The sequence below is a fragment of the Urocampus carinirostris genome, chromosome 10 (genome assembly GCF_059441175.1).
Source record: "Urocampus carinirostris isolate Australia breed hairy pipefish chromosome 10, RoL_Ucar_1.0, whole genome shotgun sequence".
NCBI classification, from domain to species: domain Eukaryota; kingdom Metazoa; phylum Chordata; class Actinopteri; order Syngnathiformes; family Syngnathidae; genus Urocampus; species Urocampus carinirostris.
In genome coordinates, this window is record NC_142358.1 from 36,561,718 (window position 1) to 36,586,207 (window position 24,490).

A 24,490-nucleotide genomic window follows, 5' to 3' on the forward strand; every position below is an offset into this window, starting at 1 on the left:
CTTATTCCAGAACACGCTCGCAAAGTAAAGTTTACTTGCAATAGCTCTGTTTCCTTCTTTATCGAATTGCTCGATTGCATTTAGCTTGAAAACTGCGTCATGTGCCTTTCTTTTTGCAATTTGTATGATGAGGGTAAGTTTACGCTAATTTAATGTGCTGGCGGCCGTTAGAAAAATTACATAAATTGGCCGCATCACTGAATAAGCCGCAGGGTTGAACGTTTGGGGAAAAAGTAGCGGCTTATAGTCTGGAATTTACGGTAATTTTGTTAAGCCAAATCCCTAAATTATTATGAACTTGTTGCACAGGTAATGTAATTACCCATAAATGTACGTTACCAATCAGAGGTATGATCGGGCCCATAAATCCAGACTGACCGATTTTTTATCAACGCTATAGTCTAATGCATATAACGTTATTTTTGGTGAGTGTGCATTGCCAATATGAACTTTAGACTTTGAAATTCCATGATGAAGCCACCTTTGTCACTTACACGAAGTGGCCGTATTTATTTTTAAAGCAAATTCTGGACATTCATACATCCTGGTTTAGTACTGGATCTTCTTTCTACAGAATAACCATCTCAGTTTTGTGATGTAGCTGTCTTCAGTTCACGATTTTGCCATCTTCATCGTTCAATTGCAGCCATTTTGATTTCACAAGGTAGCCATCTTCATTCCATGATCTGCCTATCCGCATGTTCATTGCCAAAGATAGAGATGACCACATTCCTCGACGGATGAGAGAGGACACTCCCAGGCAGCCGTTGCAAGCTAATTTGCTCCCCGGTCGCCTCCTGCCTGTCATTGATTATCGTGCTAAGCTATGTTAGAACGGACAGCCGTAGGGGAATTGACTGCTACCCAGCCACGGCACCCAAAATGCAGAGGATGGCCACAATCTACATATTCACTACTGTATTGTAACTTTATTCTTGTAAATGTACTACTTTATTTTTCCTATTAATGTTATTGTTAATCCCATTTACTATGTAACAATTTATCATGTCTTTATACAGTATCTGTTCTATACGTGAAGTAGGAACCATAGACAGTGTATATGTATCCGTACATAGTAAACTACAGTGATAATTTAACACCCATAGGCAATGTTCCCTCTAATTTTCCACGGGTCTGAGCGTTCACACAAAGTCGGTGAGCAATGCTTGAAACAACAGTGAGCAACCATAATCCCAAGTGTGGCAAGATAATCAATTGTACGGCCTACAAACGTCGTTTGTTCTTACAATTCTTTCACAAGATATCCATTTCTTTTTATTTCCTGATATATTTTGTCGCATAACATTAACATTTTTGGGGGCTTATTTAGTCGGTTGTAAGATACAGAACTGTACTTAATCACATTTTTTAGTGGAAGTACAATGTCGGCAACAAGATTCACTTGATATAATTGGAAATTATTGGAATGCAACACAAACTTTTTCTTCTTTTTTCCGTGTTTTTTTTCTACTTTTTATTTTTCTTTAAAAAAAATCTCATTGTGTTTATTTTTTCCCGAGCAGTTACTTTTTCTTTGTGTTTTCTATCTACTATTTTTTCTACATTTCTTTCTTTTCTTTTTTTCTTGCTTTTTTCTAAATTTTTCCTTCTTTTTTTCTCAGCCTTTCACTACTTTTTCATTTTGGTATTTTTTTTCTTTTTTGTTCTATTCCTCCATTCCTTTAAGTTATTTTGTGCATAATTTTACATAATATTTGGTCATGTTGGAATTAAAGAAGCAAAAACAACCTGAAGGGCCGTTTAGGACCCGAAAGAGCCGGTTCCTTTTAGTGAGCCGAAGAAGCCGGTTCTCGACAAACTCTACTGACTTTACTTTTCAACTTCGTTCGACATTGACCTCAAAATACCGCATTTAGGACACAACGTCAGGGGAACCTGTGTATTTTTACCTTCATGCACTGTAACTTTGACTTAAGTCGCTTCTTAGTAATTTTGAGCCCTTATTTTTGTGCGCTGTCTAGATTTTCTTGTGCGTTGAGAGTGTGCGAGCAGTGCGCAATTGCGCACACGCGCAGCTTAGAGGGAACACTGCCCATAGGTAAGAACTATTTCATGTGGGGTAGCCATAAACCTGGACAGGGATGGGAGTCGCCAGGCTGTATTTGGCAAATACGCACCGCAAAAAGTTGTGCCCCATTGACCCTGGTGGCTAAAGGATCCATGAACTGTAAACCGTGAGATAAGAGCCAAATGTTAACAAAGGTTCGTGTTAAAATTTAAAAGAGTTACGTTTTGTAGCGTTGCCAGGCGACTCCATTTACAGGGCGGTGACTAAGGCCGGCCGGGACCTCCCACACCTATAGAACCATCACCCAAGGTCCAAACGCTCTCTTGCTTCTGGCACGCGCTCTCGCTCAACCTTACCTCTCCAGCTAGAGCCCACCTACCCTCCTTTGAGCAATTCCGGGGGAGAGCATGGGCTGGTCTTTGTTTTTTCAGGAGGCCACAACTCCATGCGGCCACATCTCCATGCGGCCACAAACCAGAGTAGGCAGTCACCTTTTTGATCTTGTGGCTGTTCTCATCCGAAGGACCAGGACGGACAGAACCACGGGCTCTCCAAGCCTTGAAGCCCTGAGGTGGCAGACCTGGAGACCTCGGCCGCCATCTTAGTTCCACTGGGGGGGTCTTCTGGGCAAAGGGAGCACCGGTAGAAGAGAAAGCTGTTCACGCTTCCCCGTTTAAAGTGATGTCACGGTCACCAGAGGCAGGGCGTGTTCCCAGTAGGAGTTCCAATTGATGCTTTTCAAATAAAGTTCCTCAATCGGTTGATGATAACAAGTTCATTCGGACACGCAATGAAATAAATCCTCTGGCATGAAACATGACACATATGCAAATCATTAATCTTTCAATTAAGAATGAACACTGGTGGTCACTTCCTGTGAATGAATTGTGGGTCTTTTGTTGTGTAGGCAGAGTCGGTGGTTGGAAAAGGTTAGGGGAAATGCCTTGGTAGCAGGGCAGTACCCTACAATGATATCAATGACAATACGGACAATTCAATTCAAAATCCTTGAAGGAGTAAACCAGCGATAACCTAAGCGCAAAGTAACAAAGGGTCTCTGTATTTTCCTAAGTTTTGGAAAAAATAATTTTCCTTTACTGACACTCAAATCCGTCAATTTTTCCTCTAGACCCGGCCCGAGTGATTAACATGCCGCCGGTCATCTACGTGCCCCGCAAACTGCCAGGCACCATCCGTTGCCCAGCCGATGCCAACCCGCCAGTAACGTCTGTGAGGTGGGAGAAGGATGGTTATCCTTTGCGGGTGGAGAAATACCCCGGATGGAGCCTAACGCAGGACGGGAGCATCCGGGTCGCTGAGGCTACGGAAGACTCCCTGGGCACCTACACCTGTGTGCCTTACAACGCCCTGGGTACCATGGGCATGTCCCCCCCTGCCACTTTGGTGCTAAAGGTATGGCTCGATCCAGCGAGTGTGCGCTCCAGAAAAATTCATGACCATAGTAATGTCGGTGTTGTGTGTGGGCGTCAAGGATCCCCCTTACTTTAACGTGAGGCCTGGGGGGGAGTACCGACAGGAGGCCGGCAGAGAGTTAGTTATCCCCTGTGCTGCTTCTGGAGACCCCGATATTCCCAGTATTACTTGGAGAAAGGTGAGACTTAAAGTCACAACATTGACAATCAATGAAACTTTCTGCTAAGGCTGTACTGCATTTAAGAGTATTTATTTGTACAATAATTGTTTTTTTTTTTTTTTTACATATTTCACCTATCATGGGGTAATTTTGGAACGTAACCGCCGGCATAAACAAGGGTACACTTTATATGAAATATTATTTTTAATTTTCTAAATTAATAAGAAATTCTAGTATCAAGCCAATCATCGAAATAAAATTAAACTTTGAGACCTGCCGAAAATGGCATCATTTTCATATTATATATCATTACATTTTGTAAAAACGTTCAAGAAAAAAGAATGAAAGAAAGAAAGAAAATGAATCAATACAAAAGGGGAAAGAAAGAAAAAATTTACCTAATTGTCACCTATAAAGTTTTGTTTTGCAAGAATACTTTTACAATTTATTGATTTCCCACAAAGATCATCATGTTTCTATGATGGGTGAGAATAGAAATACCGTACTTTCCGCACTATAAGGCGCACCTAAAGGCCTTTATTTTTTTCAATAGCTGACCATGCGCCTTATAATACAGTGCGCCTTATATATGGATCAATATTAAGTCGCAAAGTCTTGCAACTAAAGCAAGCAGCCGCCAACTCGATTTTACCCCGAAGGCGAAGTCGTCCGCGGTGTTTGCTGGGATTTATATACCGGCGTTTCATTTCCTAACCAATGTGTCAATCATCATTTGAATCAGTCACTATTGGCTAAAGTTATTCGGAGTTAAAGGGGGCGGATCCTTTTTATCATTTACAGGCTCGCATAGGCTAAAGGGGTGAAACAAAGCCTTCAATTGGCCAAAAAAGATGAATGTGAATCACACGTTGGTTGGGTTGCACTACGGCATAGAGAAAACATTTTTTAATATTCTGTATTTGCAAATATTTTACTCTATTTTACTGGATTGACTACACTCACGGTTGTAAGAAGACCATGGTTACGTATCATTAATGAACGTGAAGGCTGCAAGAGAATTTAGGTGAGCTATGCGGATTTATATTTTACCAGTATCTTGTTTTAGAACGATCTTGATGTTTCTGTGATAAGTCTATTTTTAAAATAAATTCAATTCGTGTTTATTGTCATATGCACAGTAAAGAACCCAGTTTCCCTGCACAATAAAATTCTTACTTTGCTATCCACACAGTTGCCAGCAAAAAATACAATGGAAACTAAGAGATGTTTGTTTGGTGACATTGTACGGACACCGCATCCGCACGTGTCGACACGTATTTGCTTCTTTGCAAGCTTTGGGAATGTTAAGGGGGTAATAAGTTTGACTGAACTATCTGACTGTTTTGTCGATGTTCCGATTGTAGCGCCTTATAATCCGGTGCGCCTTATGTATGGAAAATATAGGACCAAAAACTATTTTTTGGGGTTGCGCCCTATAACCCGGTGCGCCGTATAGTGCGGGAAATAGGGTAGGCATTTTCGTGTGTTATGAAGCTAAAACTCTGAGAATTTGTGGATTTTCTAAACAATAAGGTAAATCCAGTTTAAATGATTCATTGATTATTATAAATTATTGGTCATAAATCAATTGGTTGTTTAGCCTCTACTATGTGCCCTATTTTTTTATCTTGTATTTTTGTGTTCTAAATTCTGACCTTCAAATTTATGACGAAATTATGACATTGGGGTAGTGGCCAATGAGGATTAAAATACAAATTTAGAATTTAATAAAATGTGATTTTTCAAATCTATGAAGATTTTATCAAAATAATGATTAGTGAACGGTTCAAGTGTCGATAAATATGCAGCAAATCAAATAGTCTAAATCAGGATAATTTTATAGCTTAGTAGACGTTTCCGTAGTGCAGTGCGCGAAACACGCGAAACACATGGTGGCCTGGAGAGGGTTGGGCGCCACCCGGCTGTACTCTCCCAAGACAAACCACATGAAATGGTGCCCCTACGACCCAAGGTGTTAAGGGATCCAACTAACCAACCAGACACTACAAATAAGGAGATATTACATTAATGGAATTTTAACTTGCATGTAGAAAGCAAAAAGACCCACATTTCCAATAAGAAATTTCAACCTTTTCCCCGAGCCCGTTCTTTCAATTAAATCTCCTAGATTACAAAATCAGATACACTCTAAAGGAGTGGTATTCAAAGAACAGCAACATGATTGGTCGATATTGACAATCATGTCAACAGTGCGTAATAGTCCAAACAATGTTCGACAACAAATAATAGTCAACATAACGAACTGGCATCCTATGCAATCTCCTTTGTACGTGTCCAAAATTCAAAACAGAATTGACTTGTCAGTAAATGTAACTATTCTCTCTTTTTTTTCCAATTCCGCTCTTATTTGTATTCATTAACAATCACATTTCAGGTCGGGAAGCCAAGCCGTAGCAAGCACAACATCCTCCCTAGCGGCAGCTTGCAGTTTGTGTCCCTCAGCAAGGAGGACCACGGCGATTGGGAATGTGTTGCTACTAACGTGGTCACCAGCATCACCGCCGGCACCCGAATCCTCGTCATCGGTACCGTTACACATCTTCGAGTCTATTAGTCTATAGTCTCTAGAATCATTGACACACACTGCTCACTCGATATGGAGTTTCTAGCAGTATCGTGCAGACACTTCTATCTACCGGGAGAGCTAACTGTGGTCATTGTGCTTGCTGTTTATGCTAACGTTAGCATAGCGCTAAATCTCCTGCCCGCTGCTATCAATAAACAGCAGCTTGCACACCCCAACGGAGCTTTTATCGTCGCCGGCGACTTTAATCGGGCATGTTTATGGACTGTACTCCCCAAATCCATTCAATACGTGGACTGAGCAATTCGGGAAAATACACTGGACTGTGTGTACTGTAAGATCAAACATCCAGTTCGATCCACCATTTCTGTTTGTCCCTCACCCCCCTCATGACCCCCCTCCGGAGGAAGCAGAGCCTATTTACAACAAAGACAGTTAAAACATGTTCTTTGTTACTTTATCTCTTTGTTTCATTATCCTCACTGTAAAATGTGGAACTGGAGTCGTCCAATTTCGTTGTTACAATATATCACATGTTGTAACAATGACAATAAAGGCATATTCTATTCTATTCTATAATCGCAATAGACTTCTCTTAATCTGCTCTATCCAACAAATTTGGCTGCGAGTGTCATTAGAATTTCATTACATCTTTTCTGTAATAGCTTGATGTGGCTCATTGGGAGGTTGGTTTCGTAATCACGCAACACTGCTGCTTTTGTGTGTCCAGCGAGCGGTGCCAGGACGTCTTTACTGCAAACTGTAAATTGGCTGCATCTCGAGTAGCCTACTTGGAGTAGTTGAGAATGTTTGAGGACGAGACGCTGTGACTTTGCCTTGATACCAGCACAACTTGAGAGGCTTTGTTTTACTGAGATGTTACACTAGGCGCAATGCTAATGCTAAGCTGTGCTAACTGCCCTTCAACCTTAAGGACCTTCTCCCAACACAATTTAAATACCAGGTCCAAGACAATAATTTATTGGAAAAAATGATATAAAGAAATGTTCACAAAACTTAAAAAACATACTTCATATGATTGTTTCTTACTGTACATAGTAAAATCAAGAAGTTAAAATGATACCGCAGCAAAACGAGGACTAACTAAGAGACAGTTTATTATCATCACCACCCTAAAGAGGCACTGTGAAAAATATTGCGTATTCATGTAAACAATTGTTTTTCATATCTTATGTTTTTAAAAATATGTCTCAGCGAATTGTCATTGCAGCATTGTTTTGATGCACTTGCAACTTAAGCCAGTCTTCAAGCACAACTTTGGAAACATTTTTGCCTATTTATTTTTACATTTTTCTCCTCTTTTAAGTCTTTATAACATGATATGCTGGAGTGCATTGTCTATACTAATTCTAACTTGAAATAAATGAAATATGTCAAAATATGGATGTCACGACCAGAACTAAAGTAGGACCCAGATGCGTAACGTAAATCACAAGTCTATTGAGATATAGAGGAAAGGCAGCGCCTGCGATCCGTTGCTCGCTGGACGCGGGAAGCAAGCCGCTCACAGAATCGTAACAAATTCCGAATGCGGAAGTGGATCTTCCGGAGAAGTGTAGTGTAGTAGACGGAAAAACAGGTCATCAGCCGAGACGGGAGAGCCGAACGTGGTCAGGGTCAAAAAATGAGTCGTTAGCCAGGACGGGAGATCAAAACATGGTCAGGGTCAAAAAACAAGTTGTTAGCCGGGACGGGAGATTAAAACGTGGCCGGGATCAAAAAACGGGTCATAGCCGGAGACGAACGGGGAAATCAGGAACAGAAGCGGTGGAAAACGGGTGAAAAACGGGGCCGACGGGAGTCAATCAAAAATGCTTGCCTTGTGAAAAAGAGGTTCGCTGACGGACTGACAACAGGCGAGTGAAGGGATGGAGCTTAAGTATGACGGTGAACCAATCAGGAAGCCAGCAGCGGCTGGCGCCAAACGAGCGGGCACAGGTGAAATGAATCAGTCATTATGACAATGGAGGAGAGAAAATTGAGAAATTGCTGAAAATTTTTAAAACAAAAAAGGATTTGAAAGATGTGTGTGGGGAAAAAAACCTCCAATATTTGATTGGATTCAAGAATGAAAAGATGATAATGGAGAAAGGATAGAGAACATAAAATAGAACAAAAAAGAGCAAATGGAGTCACATTGATCATCATGGGCCCTCACTGAGTCTCGCCTTGCCCTTATGGCTCGCTCGTTTGGTTGTGTCCTGTCCGATTTTTTTTCATAAATTTACGAGTAATAATTTCTATTTGGCCTAGGTTTTATGGATTGGATTGTTGCTAGAGAGTAAGAAGGAGAGGGATGAGAGGGAAAAAAACTGAGAAAATGTAAATTGTATGTCATGATTTGAACCATGAGATATTTTCTAAATTGACTAAGAAATGATTGTCAAAACGATGTTAGACAAAATAACGAGTTGAAATGATTGATAGAAAAAGTCTCCTATATGACTTTTGCCTCAATCCATCATCCCTTTTTTTCTTTTCGGGTGTTTTGTTAATTTTGTGATGCGATTTTTGAAATGAAAATAAATAAACGTAAAAACTTTAAAAAATAGTTTGGATTACTGTTGCAACTACCGTAAAATTCAGACTATAAAGCGCACTTGATTATTACCTCTTTCCTTTTGTGTGTAAACCACTCAGGCACTAGTCCACACGCTCCCGGCAACATCCATGTTGTGGCCTCAACCTCCTTAGCTAATGTGTCCTGGGAAGCGGGCTATGACGGCGGCTTCGAGCAGACTTTTTCCGTGTGGTACGGTCCAGTGTAAGTGCTCCGCGTTTACCTTTTCTTGGCTTAAACAAAGCATCTTAGGTCACAAACGTGTTGAAAACTACAACCTGTGAAGCCCTTTGAGACTCTTTGTGATTAAGGGCTATACATATGACTTGACTTTCTATTAAAATGGGATTCGAACCTGGATCGTTGTGGTGAGATAAACTTGATAATGTACATATTTATTTACGTATAACGCTCACCCATAAATTTTAATAAAACATAAGTATAACATTTAGATTCACTTTTACTCTACTCAAACTAAGAATTGTGTGTCACAAACATTGCGTCAAGAATAATCGCAAGGGGATTCGAAATCGGATCCCAGTGGTGAGAGCGACGATTCCTAACCACTACGCCACTAGGGTTAAAGATGACTCAAGGAAACGAGATTTAGCTCACCGTCACACTATTCTTACGGCGCCATGTTGCTGAATACGTTGGGCCATGATTAAAATCATTTATTGACACTGAATCGGACTTTGAAAGATATTAAAGCTCCAACGTGTAATATTTGACCACTAGATGACACTGTTGTCAAATGCGAACGAAAACCAGTGCCACAGCAAGCGACAAACTTTAGGAGCCTTCGCTCTGAAAATGCTGGTCTTCTAGTGATCCCAAGAGCCAAGAAGACAGGTTCGAGAGCGTTCTCCATGTGTAATCCTCTTCCCCCTGAGATTTGATCTGCAACCTCAGTGGGAATGTTTAAATCTAAGCTTAAAACACACCTCTATTCTATAGCATATGAATAACCTATTTTTTACGTTGACAATATATGTGTATTATTTGTTACTGCAAAATCTCAACATGAGGAAAATGAAGAAACCTTGAAAAGGGACCGCACATGAGGTAATCCCCCTTCGAGGATGACCAGGCTGCAATGGATTTTGCAATAACAAATAACACACAGATATCGTCAACAGGAAATATAAGTCATTCATAAGCTATAGAATAGCAGTGTGTTTTAAGCCTAGATTAAAACAGTTCCACTGATGTTGCAGATTTAATCTCAGGGGGCAGAGCATTCCTCAACATAGGGGTCCTAATGGAGAACGCTCTCGAACCTGCGGATCTCTTCTTGGTTCTTGGGATCACTAGTAGACCAGCATTTTCAGAGCGAAGGCTCCAGACCAAAACATAAGGGAAATTAAATCTGAGAGATATGAGGGGGCAAGTCAATGCATTACATTGTATGATACCAACAGAACCTTAAAATCACATCTTAAGCTAACAGGGAGCCAATGCAGGTTATCTAAAATCGGGGTAATGTGATCAAACTTTCTTGTCTTAGTTAAAAGCCTCGCTGCAGCATTTTGTACCAGCTGCAGGCTCTTGATTTTGGACTTAGGGAGACCGGAGAGTAGTACATTACAGTAATCGAGATGGGAGGTAATAAATGCATGAATTATAATCCGACTGACACAGCATAGGGCGAATTTTAGCAATGTTGCGAAGATGGAAATAAGCTGTTCTAGAAATATTCTTAACGTGTGTTTGGAAGGACATTTTAGGGTCAAATGTGACACCTCCATTTTTGACTGAGTCACTCTGGGTGATATTACATTTGTCAATGTTCAGAGACGTTTTTGAGAACAAGTCACGGCATTAAGATGCACCAAGAATTAATATTTTGGTATTTTCAGAGTTAAGGCGCAAGAAGATGAGTGACATCCATTCTTTTATCTCAGTGAGGCAGGCCTCCAAATTTCCACAGTTTAGTGGGGCCCATTCCTGCATCGGAAGATATAGTTGAGTGTCATCTGCGTAGTAACGGAAACTGATATCATACTTGCAAATAAGATCACCTAATGGAAGCATGTAAACTCTCAAAAGAAGGGGGTCAAATACTGAACCCTGCGGAACACCACAGGTAACACTAAAGGGCTCAGATTTAATTTCACCATATTTAACACAGTGCATCCTATCTGAGAGGTAGGATCTGACCAATATGAGGACAGTTCATGAGAGACCAATCCATTTTTCCAACCGGTAAGATATTATGGTCCTTTGAGTTCTTTTGTTAGGTAATAAAATGTGCATTATATACGGTCTAAGCAAAAAATAAGGCGATTATTTTTTGTAATAGAAGGCAACTTTTCTTTCTTGCTTTGTAGCCCGGTACCAAACAACACTCAATAACGGTCCGCGGGCCAGTGGTTGTTGACCACTGTAGCAGTTGTATGCATATTGGAAGAAATGTGTGACTTTTGCAAGATAATTTAATGAGAAATGACGTCGTATTTTGCACTGCCAAACAGGACGCCATTGTTGTGTGATCATAACAACAAAAAGGACCAAAAAAGGACTTCACATCCCTCTGGGGTTTCAGTTATTTTTTCATTACTGTTCGGAAAAAAGAAACACGATCATCATGTGACTGTAAAATTGTTTTCCCTTTGTTAGTGACCTTATTTCCCAGGTGGATCCCTCTAAGTAGGTCACTTGTGAGCACAATCCAAATTTAAACAGTGAAAATTGCCCATAAAAAACAGTCAAAACATGACTTGCTGTAACTCACTAACACAAACTACTTACATACGATCACTCTCGTTTTCCGATGCGCAGGTCAAAGAGAGTGGAGTTCGGTCCCCACGATTGGCATTCCATGCCGGTTTCCGGTGCGCAGACGTGGTTGCAGGTGCCAGGGCTGGAGCCTGGGACAGAGTACCAGTTCAGTGTGCTGGCACAAAACAAACTGGGCACCGGCCCCTTCAGCGAAGTTGTGACGGTCAACACTGCAGGTGGGCCGGAAATGTTGGCACTTTTGTTTATGTGTTATTGTAGATGCTTAAAATGATATACTGCTCTCATGTGTAGCTTGGATTTGCTATCCTAATTATATTTCAAATGTAGATAATATTAACAATGAATCAAGGATATAATCAATGGCGTAGGTTCGTTTTTGCCTTTTTTTTAATGATCACATACAATTTGCGGGGACAAATCATTGATTGCTCGATACGTCCCCTCAGGTCCATGCAAAAACCACTCCTTTCGTGGATAAAATACATCATGGAAGAACATTTTGATCTACTGGTATGAGAAAAAAATGAAGTCGGAGTCAATTGAAGTCAAGCTAGATAAGTTTTATATGCCATATTCTGGCACTGGTAGTTGAATTTTGTTTTTTGAGGGGGTTTAATCTTCTTTTGAAGAAAAATATAATCAGTGGAGACATTCTCCGTGCACAAGAAAATCCATCCAGCGCATACAAATAATGTTTTGGGATTTGCAAATTTAGTAGCAAGTTCAGCCAAAATTACAGTGCATGCAGGTAAAAGCAACAAGGGTTCCCTTGGCGGTTTGTTTTAAATGCGCAAGTTAATGTCAAAGTGGCACAAACTTGAGTAAAGTCGGTAAATACTGCTTTTTCGGCTCAGTTGACTAAAAAGAGCCTGCTCTTTTGGCTCCCGAACGGCTCTTCAGATTGTTTTTGTTGCTGTAATCTATATATTAACTCAGGGTTCCTACAACTTAAGGCAAGTTAAATTCAAGACTTTTTGAATTTCTTTTGAAATAAAAAACATGACCAAGTCTACAAAAAAGAACACACAAGTGAAACACACAAAACAAATTAACACAAATATTTCTTGAACACAATACATCGTGCCTCATACACATTACATGGCACAGCCTTTAGCCATGGCAAAAAGCATTCGTTGGAAAGCCATTTCTCATTAAATTTACAATGTTTCGTGATCCAAAGTAAATTTCTCTGCCTGAAGGTTCTATGTCCATTGTGTGTAGACCTAAGACCAATGTTCCCTCTAATTTTCCATGGGTCTGAGCGTTCACACAAAGTCGGTGAGCAACGCTTGAAACAACAGTGAGCAACCATAATCCCAAGTGTGGCAAGATAATTAATTATCAAACATGTCCAAAACTTGACATCAAGTTACATTTTTCTGAGTTTCCAGCAATGCAAAATTATTTTTCTCTTTTGAATGAATTGACTCATGTACTATTGCAAAGGTTGTACGGCCTACAAACATTGTTTGTTCTTACAATTCTTTCACAAGATATCCATTTCTTTTTATTTCCTGATAAATTTTGTCGCATAATATTAACATTTTTGTTTTTTTTTTAGTCAGTTGTAAGATACAGAACTGTACTTAATCACATGTTTTAGTGGAAGTACAATGTTGGTAACAAGATTCACTTGATATAATTGGAAATTATTTGAATGCAACACAAACTTTTCTGTTTTTTTTCGTGTTTTTTCCTACTTTAATCTCATTGTGTTTATTTTTTCCGAGCTGTTACTTTTTTTCTTTTTGTTCTTTATTTACTTTTTTCCTACATTTCTTTCTTTTCTTTTTTTCTGGCTTTTTTCTAAATGTTTCCTTCTTTTTTCTCTTCCTTTTGTTTCTTTTTTTCTCAACTTTTCACTACGTTTTCATTTTGGTATTTTTTTCTTTTTTGTTCTATTCCCCCCTTCCTTTAAGTCATTTTGTGCATAATTTTACATAATATTTGGTCATGTTGGGATTAAAGAAGCAAAAACAACCTGAAGAGCCGTTTAGGACCCAAAAGAGCCAGTTCCTTTTAGTGAGCCGAGCCGAAGAAGCCGGTTCTCGACAAACTCTACTAACTTTACTCAACTTTGTTCTACTTCGAATCCACTTCAAAATACCGCATTTAGGACACAACGTCAGGGGAACCCGTGTATTTTTACCTTCATGCACTGTAACTTTGACTTAAGTCGCTTCTTAATTAGTAATTTTGAGCCCTCATTTTTGTGTGCTGGCTTGATTTTCTTGTGTGCTGAGAATGTGCGAGCAGTGCGCAATTGCACAGGCGCGCAGCTTAGAGGGAACACTGCCTAAGACATGCGTCTGCTCTGAGGGGGCCCTACTGAAACCACATCACCGTGATTGTGGTCACTCGATGTTGCCACAAAAGTAATTCGATGAATTATAGAATATAAATCGTATTATGTGTTTACATTTTTAAGAGTTTCGAAAACTGGATTCAAGACATTTTAATGCATTTTAAGACAATTAAGGCCTTATTCCTTTTCAAGACTTTTCAAGGATCCGCAGAAACCCTGTAACACTAATCATCCAACATTATTCACAAAATGACTTAAAAAATAAGAGGGAAGATAAAGCAAAAATAAATACCCAAATGAAAAAGAAGTAAAAACTAAGAAATATATCAACAAAAGGAGAAGAAAAAAAATAAAAATGGAAAAGAAAGGGAAAGAGCAGAAAAAATAAGGAAAAGGGAAAAAGCAAGAAATTAGGTCAAAAGCACTGAAAAAAAAGGAAGAAACAAATAAACATAAAAAAGAAACTGAAGAACAAAGAGAAAAATTTGTAAGAAAAAGGGAGTAAAAAGCTAGGAAAATATAAGCAAAGTGAGAAAAAAATTAAAAAAAAGGAAAAAATAAAAAAGTTGAAAAAAAGCAGGGGAAAAAAAGTGCAGAAAAAAGAGAGAAGAAAGACAGTTTTATGGAGTGTATAAGATTGGTCTTCAGGTGCATTTTCAAATATATATGTCAATCTTGTTGCCAACATTGTACTTCCACTAAAAAGTGTGATTAAATACAATTATGTATTGTGCAAGCAACTAAATAAATCCCCCAAAATGTTAGTATTAGGTAACAAAAGATAACTTTTACTTGAGATTTCCATTTTTGAAAAGTGTCGTTCAAAAAAAAAAAATAAGACTCACGTTTGTGAGTCGTACAACCTTTCCAATAGTACATTCATCGATGTATTATAATGTGCAAAATAATCTAGCATTGCCGGATACTCAGCAAAGTGTAACTTTATTCAGGTTTTGGAGATGTTTGATAATGATTTAGTTGCCACACAGAAGATTGATGTTTTTCACCGTTATTCCAAGTGATGCTCACAGACTTTGTGTGAACACTCAGACCCTTGGAAGATAAGAGGGAAAATAGCTTCCTACCAATATTCCTATAGAAACGAATTTTTGGGGTGGGATAATCCTTCAGTTTTTTTTGTCTGCTCACGTTTTATTCCCTAAATTACGATCAAATGCTCCCAATTTCCTAAATATGCCTATGCAAACCCCCTGACCTTAATCCTGATTCCCCAGGCTCTCCCCTGGGTACCCCAGAACCACTGGTGCTTCTTACCCCACCGCGGTGCCTCACCGCCAACCGCACGCAACACGGTGTCCTCCTCACTTGGCTCCCGCCAGGAAACCATTCCTCGCCCGTCAACCGCTACATCCTGGAATTCCGTCTCGGGGAGCGATGGGAGACCTTGGACGACCTCATCCCGCCCACTGAAACAGAGTTTGTCGCCAGAGACCTGGTTCAGGTAAAGAAAAAGAAACACATTTTGTTATAACAAAGATATAGACCTTGTGCTTATTCCTGACACCAGGAATCCTGGTATGAGTTTCGAGTGATGGCAGTCATGGAAGATCTTATCAGTGAGAGCAGTAATGTAGTAGGCGTGTCCAGCACAGGTGAGTACAAAGCAAAAACCTCAATCAAGAATACCCGAATGTTTATTTACTTTATTCTTATTTTTTTGTGGATTTTTTGGTCACTAGGGATACAAACACAAAATTATTTCAGTTCATGCAATAATATTACAGCATCCAAGGTGGCGATATATTTAAACTTGTAATCCAAACGTCTACATTTCTTCATAAATCCTGATTTTCGTATGTGACGTGTACGCCCCAAAACGGCTGAACCGAGTTTCATAAAAAATTACAAAGTTATACTCTAGGCCTCTCAGTGTTTTTAGCTAGGTTTGGTGTCAATGCATCCACCAAATTGATAACTACTTGCCTTTGTGTACAAGCGCATCTTCATGTGGCTCTTTTGTGCTCCCTGGCGCTTTTTTAACAAACCACGGTACAATGCCTGGCAACGCCAAGCCCGGTAATGCCGTGCCATTATGCTTCTATATAACATTAAAACATACCAACTCGGTTTATGCACAACAACAAAAACGAACCAAGAAAACTAAACAGAAAAGCGACACTAACTGGACAAACCCAAAAAGAGGGAAAAAAAAGAATAGCAGAAGCTTATATTTTTATTGTCCCTAAACCATAAACTCCACCAGCAGTACGTCTTAAAGATTTGACTTCACCACTTTAAGAGAGTGAGAGGCAGAGGGACAAAGGAGAACAATGACAGGTGGATAATAATAAAAGGCAGCGAGAGAGAAGCCTGCCCTAACGTGAACATAATGATTAGGCCCAACCTGGCCCGAAATTCCGCTCGTCCTCAAGCTTAAGATCGTACGTCTGTTACCAATCACAACAGATTATTCATGGTCTTGTTGTAGTCAACATAAAACTTAACCCCCCCCCAAAATCCTGCAATGCAGTTTTCCATTGTGTCCGTCAGATCCCTTCCCTCCAGCGGAGGTGACCGACGAGGGGCTTGCCCGTCCGGTCGTGGCAGGCGTGGTGGCGACTATCTGTTTCCTAGCAGCTGCCGTACTGTTCAGCACTCTGGCGGCGTGTTTCGTCAACCGGCAGCACCGGCGCAAGCTCAAACGAAAACCCGGTCGGTCAGCTACCAACTGAGCCATTCTCCTTGAATTGCGGCGCTAAATGCTAACCATTCGTTTCATTTTTAGATCCTCCCTTGTCTGTGACTCACTTCAGGAAGAGTGTGGAATCACCGTAAGTATAGCAGAGAAAACTGATGTTTGTAGTTGTGCAGGTTATTTTGCACCAGATTTTGTCAATCCCACTGAAAATACCATCCAAACTGCACAGTCTTTATTTAAGTCAAGTCACATTTATTTGTATAACCCTTAATCACAAAAAGTCTCAAATGACTGAACAGGCTACAATTTTACCTCCCCTGATCTGAAACTGGCAAAGAAAAACTCCAAAAACCTCAGCATGAGGAAAATAAAAAACCTTGAGAATATATCCTCACAATATCAGATCAGCTTTTAAATTTGAAATCATTGACTTTTTTTCAGTATCTCATCTTTTCAAAGGACCAAATTGTAGGAAACCTTTCCTTATTTTTATACGTCTTAGGCAGCAGCCCTTTTTCCTCTTGGCTCAACACTCAAGTCACACAAAAAAAATAACAATCGTAAGTTTGTGTTTCGAGAATAGAATAGAATTTATTGTCATTGGAACCTATCAAATGAACAATCAAATAAAAAAGTTCCATCCTGAAGTTCAAGATAATATACCATAAGATTAAATACTGCAGTGCATGAGTGCTGAAGGTTGGAAGGATAATAAATTAGAAGAATAATTAGAGTATAACATGAAAATAATTTAAAATGTAAATAAAAATGTAAAAAAGTCCAGAATCCTCTCTTACCGCTATTACATCCCTGTTGAGTATTGAACACACTTGTAGACGTAAAACTGCTAAAATTAGCATACCATTGCCACATTATTCCATGTTATTCACCCCAGTCTTCACTTGAATAAAGTTAAAAATGAATTACACAATCTCTTTACGATGACAATGTTCTTAACCTTTCACTTTTTCTAAAGAGGATGACCAATTTTAGAATTAAACAAAGAAAGCCCACATTTTTTTTATTTTTATTTTGTAATAGTGTGTGTCTTACTAAGAATGATGCATTCAATTCAAGTCTTCTAAGGACTTATATCATTTTCCTATTCTACTGGATATGAGGCACAGAATCATAGGGCAGTCAGTAAATGAAAATATTTGGTTTACGTTCCCTACATATTTTCCAGATTATGAATCTTTTTTTGGGGGTCACGGACTTAGTGGGAAATTATTAACACATTATTATCAGTACAGTGAACCCTCGTTTATTGGTGCGGGTGAAATACAAAAATAACCCGTTATAGGCAAAATCTGTGAGGTTAAAACCTTTACTTTTTTACACTCATTATACAATTAATTATTTTATTGTACTCTGAAATAAAACAAAAACAAGCATTTATTTTACATATAAAAGTAATGTATGCTGTACATTTACATGTAAATGTGAATTTCCCTGCGGGGATGAATAAAGTATCTATCTATCTATCTATTTATCTATCTATCTATTAATCTATCTACCTGGGAACATATCATATATTTTTTTTAACAGTCTCTACTGTCTTAGGGACAGTTTAGCCAATCAGAAAGCAGAGCACAATGCATGATGAAAATCCATGAAGCAACGAGGCTGTGAAAGTTGAACTGTGTTATAGCTAAGGATTACTGTATATCATTTCATTTGCTATTTTTACACGAGGTGGCAAGAGGGCGCTCTGGGGCTCTGTTGATAATTTCAGCGGTAAAAACAAATGAGCAGTGGGTTGATTCTGCTTACACAACTTCCAAAGAGGGGATTTATTTTATTAATTACATTTCCCCCAAAAATGCGACTTATACTTGAGTGCGGTGTATGCTTTTTTTTTTTATAATGCATTTTATGGCTGGTGCAACTAGTACTCCGGAGCAAGTCTAGGAAATACAAAGCTAAAATGATTACTTTTGGAGTAGCAGCAGTGTGTGTCTGTGTATTAATTTCAATGTGTGTCCTTTAACCTCAAACTCTGTTAAGCTCTCTGCATGACTCTCAGTGTTTAACACTATTTTGTTTAGCTGCACATTCACTGTACCTTGTGTGTAATCATCTGTCTTGGGTGTAAAAACAAAAATTAGAAATGACGCTACTAGTGAGAAAGGGCACATCTGTATGGGAGGCCGTTTGAGAAGTAAATCATAGGGGCTCTCATATAGAACTTCATACTCTAACACATGCACAAATAAACTCTTATACAAAGTCATACCCATGAGATATTACAACTGTACCCTCTCATACATACTACTATACTCTTATACACATTACTATACTCTCTCACGCATACTATTACACTCTTGCACGCATATTACCATGGTTAGCAAAAACTAAGAGGTGATGTGATCATAACACCAAGGGTGAAAAAACCCAATAGTAATAGCAATTTTAATGGTGTGTAAAAAAGTATAGTAGTGTGTGTGTGCGAGTATCGTTGAATGTGTGTGGCTATAGTAGTACGTGTGTTAAAGCATGGTAGTGTGTGTATGAGAGTATATAGTAGTCATTAGAAAGTATAGTAGTGTGTAGGAGAGTATAATAGTATGTGTAAGAGTTCAGTGGTGTGTTTGGAAGAGTATAGTAGTGCTTGTCATCCTGAGAGGATAGTTTTGCATGTGGGAGAGTATGATGTTATATGAGAAGCTAGTATGATTTACTTCTCAAACGCCCTCTCATACATTTATGACATTTAGACACAAACAGGCCACTTCTACCTTCGTGATACATTTAAAGATGAACCAGGCCTGTGTTGTTTGTCTCCCGCCGCAGGCCTCCTCTTACCCCCTTGCCAGGGGTAGAGCCCTGCTGGGACGAGCCTGCCAGGAGCACTTTCTTGCCCCCGCCTGCCAGCCCCTTGTGAGTGTGCTGCGCTGCACGGCACTGCAATGGCCTGGCATGCATGTTTTCATAACGGCGTGACTTTGTGGCTTTTTATTCTTGTTTTTGTTGTGCATGCAGAGAACGTTTAACAAGCATGTTTCGTGAGTGTCTCAAGCCTGCTTTGTGTTAGCTGTTGTGCTGTCAAACTATTGTCACCATATACTTGTTTTCACAAACCCCATTTGTTCCATCATTTTAATTTTTAGTTAGCCAAAAAAGTTTAATCTAATTTTCCTTAAAAGTCATCTTTAATAAAAGTAGTACCGTATTTTCCGGACTATAAGGTGCACTTAAAAACCCTAAATTGGGCAAACATTTGAAAGTGCGCCTTATTGTTGACTTAAAAACCCTAAATTGGGCAAACATTTGAAAGTGCGCCTTATAACTTTATATCCTGCAAAATACGGTCAATACGATTGGAAATGGATACAATGATTGTACATGTGCGTGACTACTTGAGGCTTTACGGTATACTTTCGTATTTCGGCAATGATTGATCAAGCGAATGTATTGTTGACTAAAATCGCTAAAGATTATAAACAACCTGAATCGAAGTCGAGTTGCAGCGGTGAGAGAGCCGGAACCTATCTACTAGAACACGAGTGATACAGATGATATTCAAAAAGCATTAGTTTTTATCTTGTTATCACATCATATTTACTCGCCGTGCCAGAAATTCATGTTAAAGAATGGAGAAAACAAAAAGTCATAAGTGAACGCAAACTCCGACACATCATCAGATACTATAAATGTACAGTTACATATATAGGAAACATGACGAAGGAAACAACTCTTTGGTGTATCTGATGATGGATCAGACTTTGCATTTATTTATAACTTTCAGGAAGATTTTCTGTAACATTCATTTCTGGCACCGCAAGTAGTAATAGCATTATGGTGAGGTGAGATCCAATGCCTTTTCGTATATCATTTGTATCACTTGTGGTTTGATTTTGGCACTTTCGATGCCGGGATACTGGTTTGATTTTCTTTACATACAATATTTAACAATGTTTGTCTGCAAAGAAATTCTGCTCCCTTGACAGTACTTTCCATTTCCTCATACTTTATGTACTAACAAAGCTCTGTCTCTGTCGCTGTGTCTTTATGCCAGGTTGTCATCAGGGAAAATTAGCCCGGAAAGTTCACCACCATCTCGGCCTCGCTCCATTTCTTCCGAGGGTTCCCACGGACCCGGGCTGTACGTCAGGAAACTGCCAAGCCCCCAGCGGGACAAGGAAAAAGAGCTCTCTTTCTACAAGAAAACCAAGCGTGCCATTACCAGCAAGAAGTACAACATATCCAAACATGAGGCTGAAGTCACCACACCTATCGAGCTGATATGCCGCGGGCCTGATGGCCGCTTCGTCATGGAAACCAGCCCGCCGCACCGCCGCATCCAGGGCTTCCCTTTTGCCGAAGAGTCTGACCTGTACCCAGAGTTCCGGCAGTCCGACGAGGAGAATGATTTCGACCCCGGGCCTCTGCCCCCCATAATGCCCACGCTGCGGCCGCAACTCTCTCCGACATCTTCCAGCCTTGAGTCCACCCAGCCCCCAAACTACAGCCCCCACCTGCACAGGGCCATGGAAGGTATGAGATTTGCAGAGGGAAATGCACTCCACGCTTCCGGGCAGGCCCCGTCTGCCCTTTACAGGGCCTTCCCCCAGGGTCCCTACTATGGGTATCTTGGCAGCCGCGTTGAATCAGGGATTCCTCCACCATTCTACATGCCTGACCTAAGCCCACATAGCTCCGCTCTGTCCTCCCCACCGGGCACCGCTGAAGGGCCCTTCGGCTACCCCTCAATCCCCGAGGAGAGCGGAGAGATGGAGCATCATCAGTACACCGCCTCGGGCCATTCTTTGTCTCACACTCACAGCCCTGCCCCTCGCTCACCTGAAAGCTGGCAGCCTCATGCGCTACCCTTCCTTGGTCTGGAAGGTCCACGCTTCATGTTCCCCCCTCACCATTCTTTAAATCATCCCCTGGACATGCCCGACCCACCTTCCTACCCTTCTCACTCGCTGCCGCCTGGTCGCCTCCACCTCTCCCACATGACAGACCCGACGAGCCCGAGACTCCTGCAGCTGGAGGTCCCAGTGGCTCCCGCAGGCAGAGACCGGCCCTTGGGGCCTCCGGGTAGGCGTTTAGCTATGCAACAGGCCCAAAGTCTCGGCCAGCTCAGACACACGTCCCATGGAGTGGGCGTACCAGTGTTGCCTTACCCTGACCCGGCAGCCCGCGCAGGGAGCCCAAGCACAGCCCCAAGTAGTAGCCCCCAGTCATGGCTCAGCCCGAGGGCTGGGCGTCGAGCAGACCCCAGCCTGCCCCCCTTAGTACTACAACCATCCCGCTTGTCCCCACTTTCCCAAAGCCCTCTTAGCACCCAGCCGGGCTCTCCGGATATTCTAGTGCGCCCGCCGCCCCATCCTGGCATCCTCCGAACCTCTCGGTCTCTGGAGATGCCCGAGCTTACCCTGCAGGCCTCGGCCACCTTCTCTCGGAGGTCCTCCCTCACAACATCCCCCACGCTTAGTCAGGGGGGAAAGCAGGCCAGCCCTGGTTACCATACCACCCACATGTCCTACGCCTCTACAGCAGCCAGTTATCCCTCACAGTCCCCTTCGCCCCCACCGGAGGGCAGGGATGTTTTTGGGCAAAGGCCGTCTCAGAGAAGAACAGAGGAGGAGATGTTACCCTCAGAGCCCTCGCAGCTCCAGGCTTCAGCCTCAGGGTAGGTAATCGTTGCACAGTCTCTCTGTGTTTGCTCTATATCTTCTATGTAAATATGACTAAGATGGATATCCATTATTTGGCTCACTTTATCAAAAAGAAGGCATGTAATAGCATTGAGCATTCATATGTTTAGCTTCTTTTTTGGTGAAGTACCTCTTTAATTTCATATTTGTTGGATAATACTGAGCAATACGATAGCCCATTACATAATGTAAAAGAAAAATAAATCTGGAACCTTCAGCTTCAAAATTCCAGCGACTAGCTCAAATAGTGTTTGAGATCCTGAGCCAGAAAAGTATTATAGTTAAAACACAAACATGTTCGTGCCATAAGTAATCCATGATCGGTGAGCTTTATATAACCTTTGCTGTATAATCAAAGTCATAATGAAAATGTAGTAGAACAAACAAAAGTAAAATGATTGGTCGTAGTAAAAAAAAAAAAACCCACAAAATCACAAACATTCAGGTATCATTCAAATTAATATAATTGAAGTCCTCAATTGACGAAAAAATATATGCGTATACCAAAATTACAATATTCTACTATTTGGTCATGCACTATGTCCTTTAATTATACTACCCTGATTTCTGGACTATAGAGCACACCTAATTAAAAGCCACACGTTCAAATATGAGAAAGAAAATCATCTTTGTTTTTGTACAAGCCGCTCTGGATTTTAAGCCACAGGCTTAAAAAGCCCTATAAAATTAACTTTCATTCCTTACATTTAAAACAAAAAAACAGAGGCCAAATACCTAGTACAGAAAAGTAACACACTGTGCCGCGATTAGGAAACTCATTTTATCTAGAGTTGCATGATCATGCACACTATCTTAGGCTCTCCCATGCCATCGTACATGACAAAGTGATGGAGAGAGAGAAAATCAAGTATTGCTACGACAGAAATAAATCAATTCAGGCTTCTGATTTTTAGTCAAGACAGTACATTGATTTTTTTCTGAGAATGTGATTGATTATGATTGACAACTGCGGACACAATCTGCAAATGTGTGTTTTGATCGAGGCACAATGTGTTACTTTTCTGTACCAGTCATTTTCCTGCTGATGGTGGGAATCTTGTTCTTCCATTCTTGCGCGTCACTAATTAGATGACGAGTTACTCCCGCTGCCGTCACTTTGACATTAAGGGCACTAAGCAGAAATCACATCATGTCAGCACAAAATTAAACAGTAGGATTTCCTAGGCGGCACCAGTAATAGGCGCCGGCCGAGGCGACCTGCCGGGTATTAGCCGCCCCAAGTTCAGCATGAAGGGCCTGGCACGCATCTGAAGTCGTCACTATTCATCTCACGTAAAACAAAAGCATAGGCTTCATGGTATTGTAAAATGTATTGTAAACATGTATTGTAGAATGTGTTTAAAATGTAGAAAAAAAGTAGTGGCTTGTAGTCTGGAATTTATGATACAGTATTGCATTCTGCAAGATTTTTTCATTTTTGCTTTGCACCAGTATTTTGCTCTAAGAGCCTGCCCTCTAAACATATAATTTCCTTTAATAATTGCATAAAAATAAACAAAATAATACATTAAACTAGGATGGTAATTGATTGTCTTTTTTTTGGGGGTGCATGACTTTGCAATGTACTCAAAAACATTTTAGTTTTAGCATTTGTAAGGAATTTTGTAAAAATTGTTTTACTTCAGATGCATCTATGAAAATGATTGTGAATCCTTTTTTAAAAATATATATCATTATTCAATAATCCCATCTACAGCAATCAATAGCAAATACAAAATGTCCCATGGTTTTGGTGACCCTTGTGGCCTAAATACAAGCCAGTACAGTCTGTTGCACGGCACGCCAACAGTCTCCTAAAGGGAAGTGGTAGCAGTGTCTAGAACCGCTGTTTTTTAGCGGGCGAGGGTCTTACCTGACTTGTCTTTGATTGATCTCAGCTATCTGGGCAGCGTTGTGACCCGGCCCCCCACACCGCAATAGGTAAGGGTTTTGGACCCATGTTTGAGAGGGGAGGGAGATGTCAGCAGGTGGAGGGCTCAAATCACTCTCTCCTTTAAAGGGGAATCGCTTTAGGTGGTGGTGCCTCTGTGCTGGATTCAAGCGAGCGGCGCCAATGGTAATACAGTGGTACCTCTTTATACAAGCTTCATTCATACCAGGATCCTCACATAGCTCGAATTGCTCGTGTAACAAGAAAATTCTCCCGATATTAAATATTTAAAAACTTGGCCCATTCTTGAACTCCCAAAAGAAGCAAAGTGAACCCTAAATAGCTATAAGACACCTTCCTGGTCACTAAAAACAGATTCAATAAGTAATTAAGCATAACAAATACATTAATAAGATAAATAAGATGATAACGGAATAAACCAAGGAGGAACTCGAGTCGCTGTAATGAAGGTTAGGGG

At 40.5% G+C, this 24,490-nt stretch overlaps 1 protein-coding gene across 4 annotated transcripts in view; it reads left to right on the plus strand.

Annotated features, from left to right (window-relative positions):
• igsf9ba (immunoglobulin superfamily, member 9Ba) overlaps window positions 1-24,490 on the plus strand; it is a 130,068-nt gene that overhangs the window by 91,932 nt on the left and 13,646 nt on the right. For 2 of the 4 annotated variants that reach the window (XM_088345384.1, XM_088345385.1), the window contains 11 exons: window positions 3,159-3,442; window positions 3,522-3,641; window positions 6,019-6,169; window positions 8,830-8,953; window positions 11,531-11,706; window positions 15,032-15,258; window positions 15,325-15,409; window positions 16,308-16,469; window positions 16,543-16,588; window positions 19,249-19,335; window positions 20,474-22,096. In XM_088345384.1, the coding sequence (XP_088201510.1) occupies window positions 3,159-3,442; window positions 3,522-3,641; window positions 6,019-6,169; window positions 8,830-8,953; window positions 11,531-11,706; window positions 15,032-15,258; window positions 15,325-15,409; window positions 16,308-16,469; window positions 16,543-16,588; window positions 19,249-19,335; window positions 20,474-22,096 (3,085 nt within the window). Of the gene's footprint in view, window positions 1-3,158; window positions 3,443-3,521; window positions 3,642-6,018; window positions 6,170-8,829; window positions 8,954-11,530; window positions 11,707-15,031; window positions 15,259-15,324; window positions 15,410-16,307; window positions 16,470-16,542; window positions 16,589-19,248; window positions 19,336-20,473; window positions 22,097-24,019; window positions 24,063-24,490 lie in introns of all 4 variants that reach the window. The other 2 variants (XM_088345387.1, XM_088345386.1) reach the window with 2 other exon arrangements.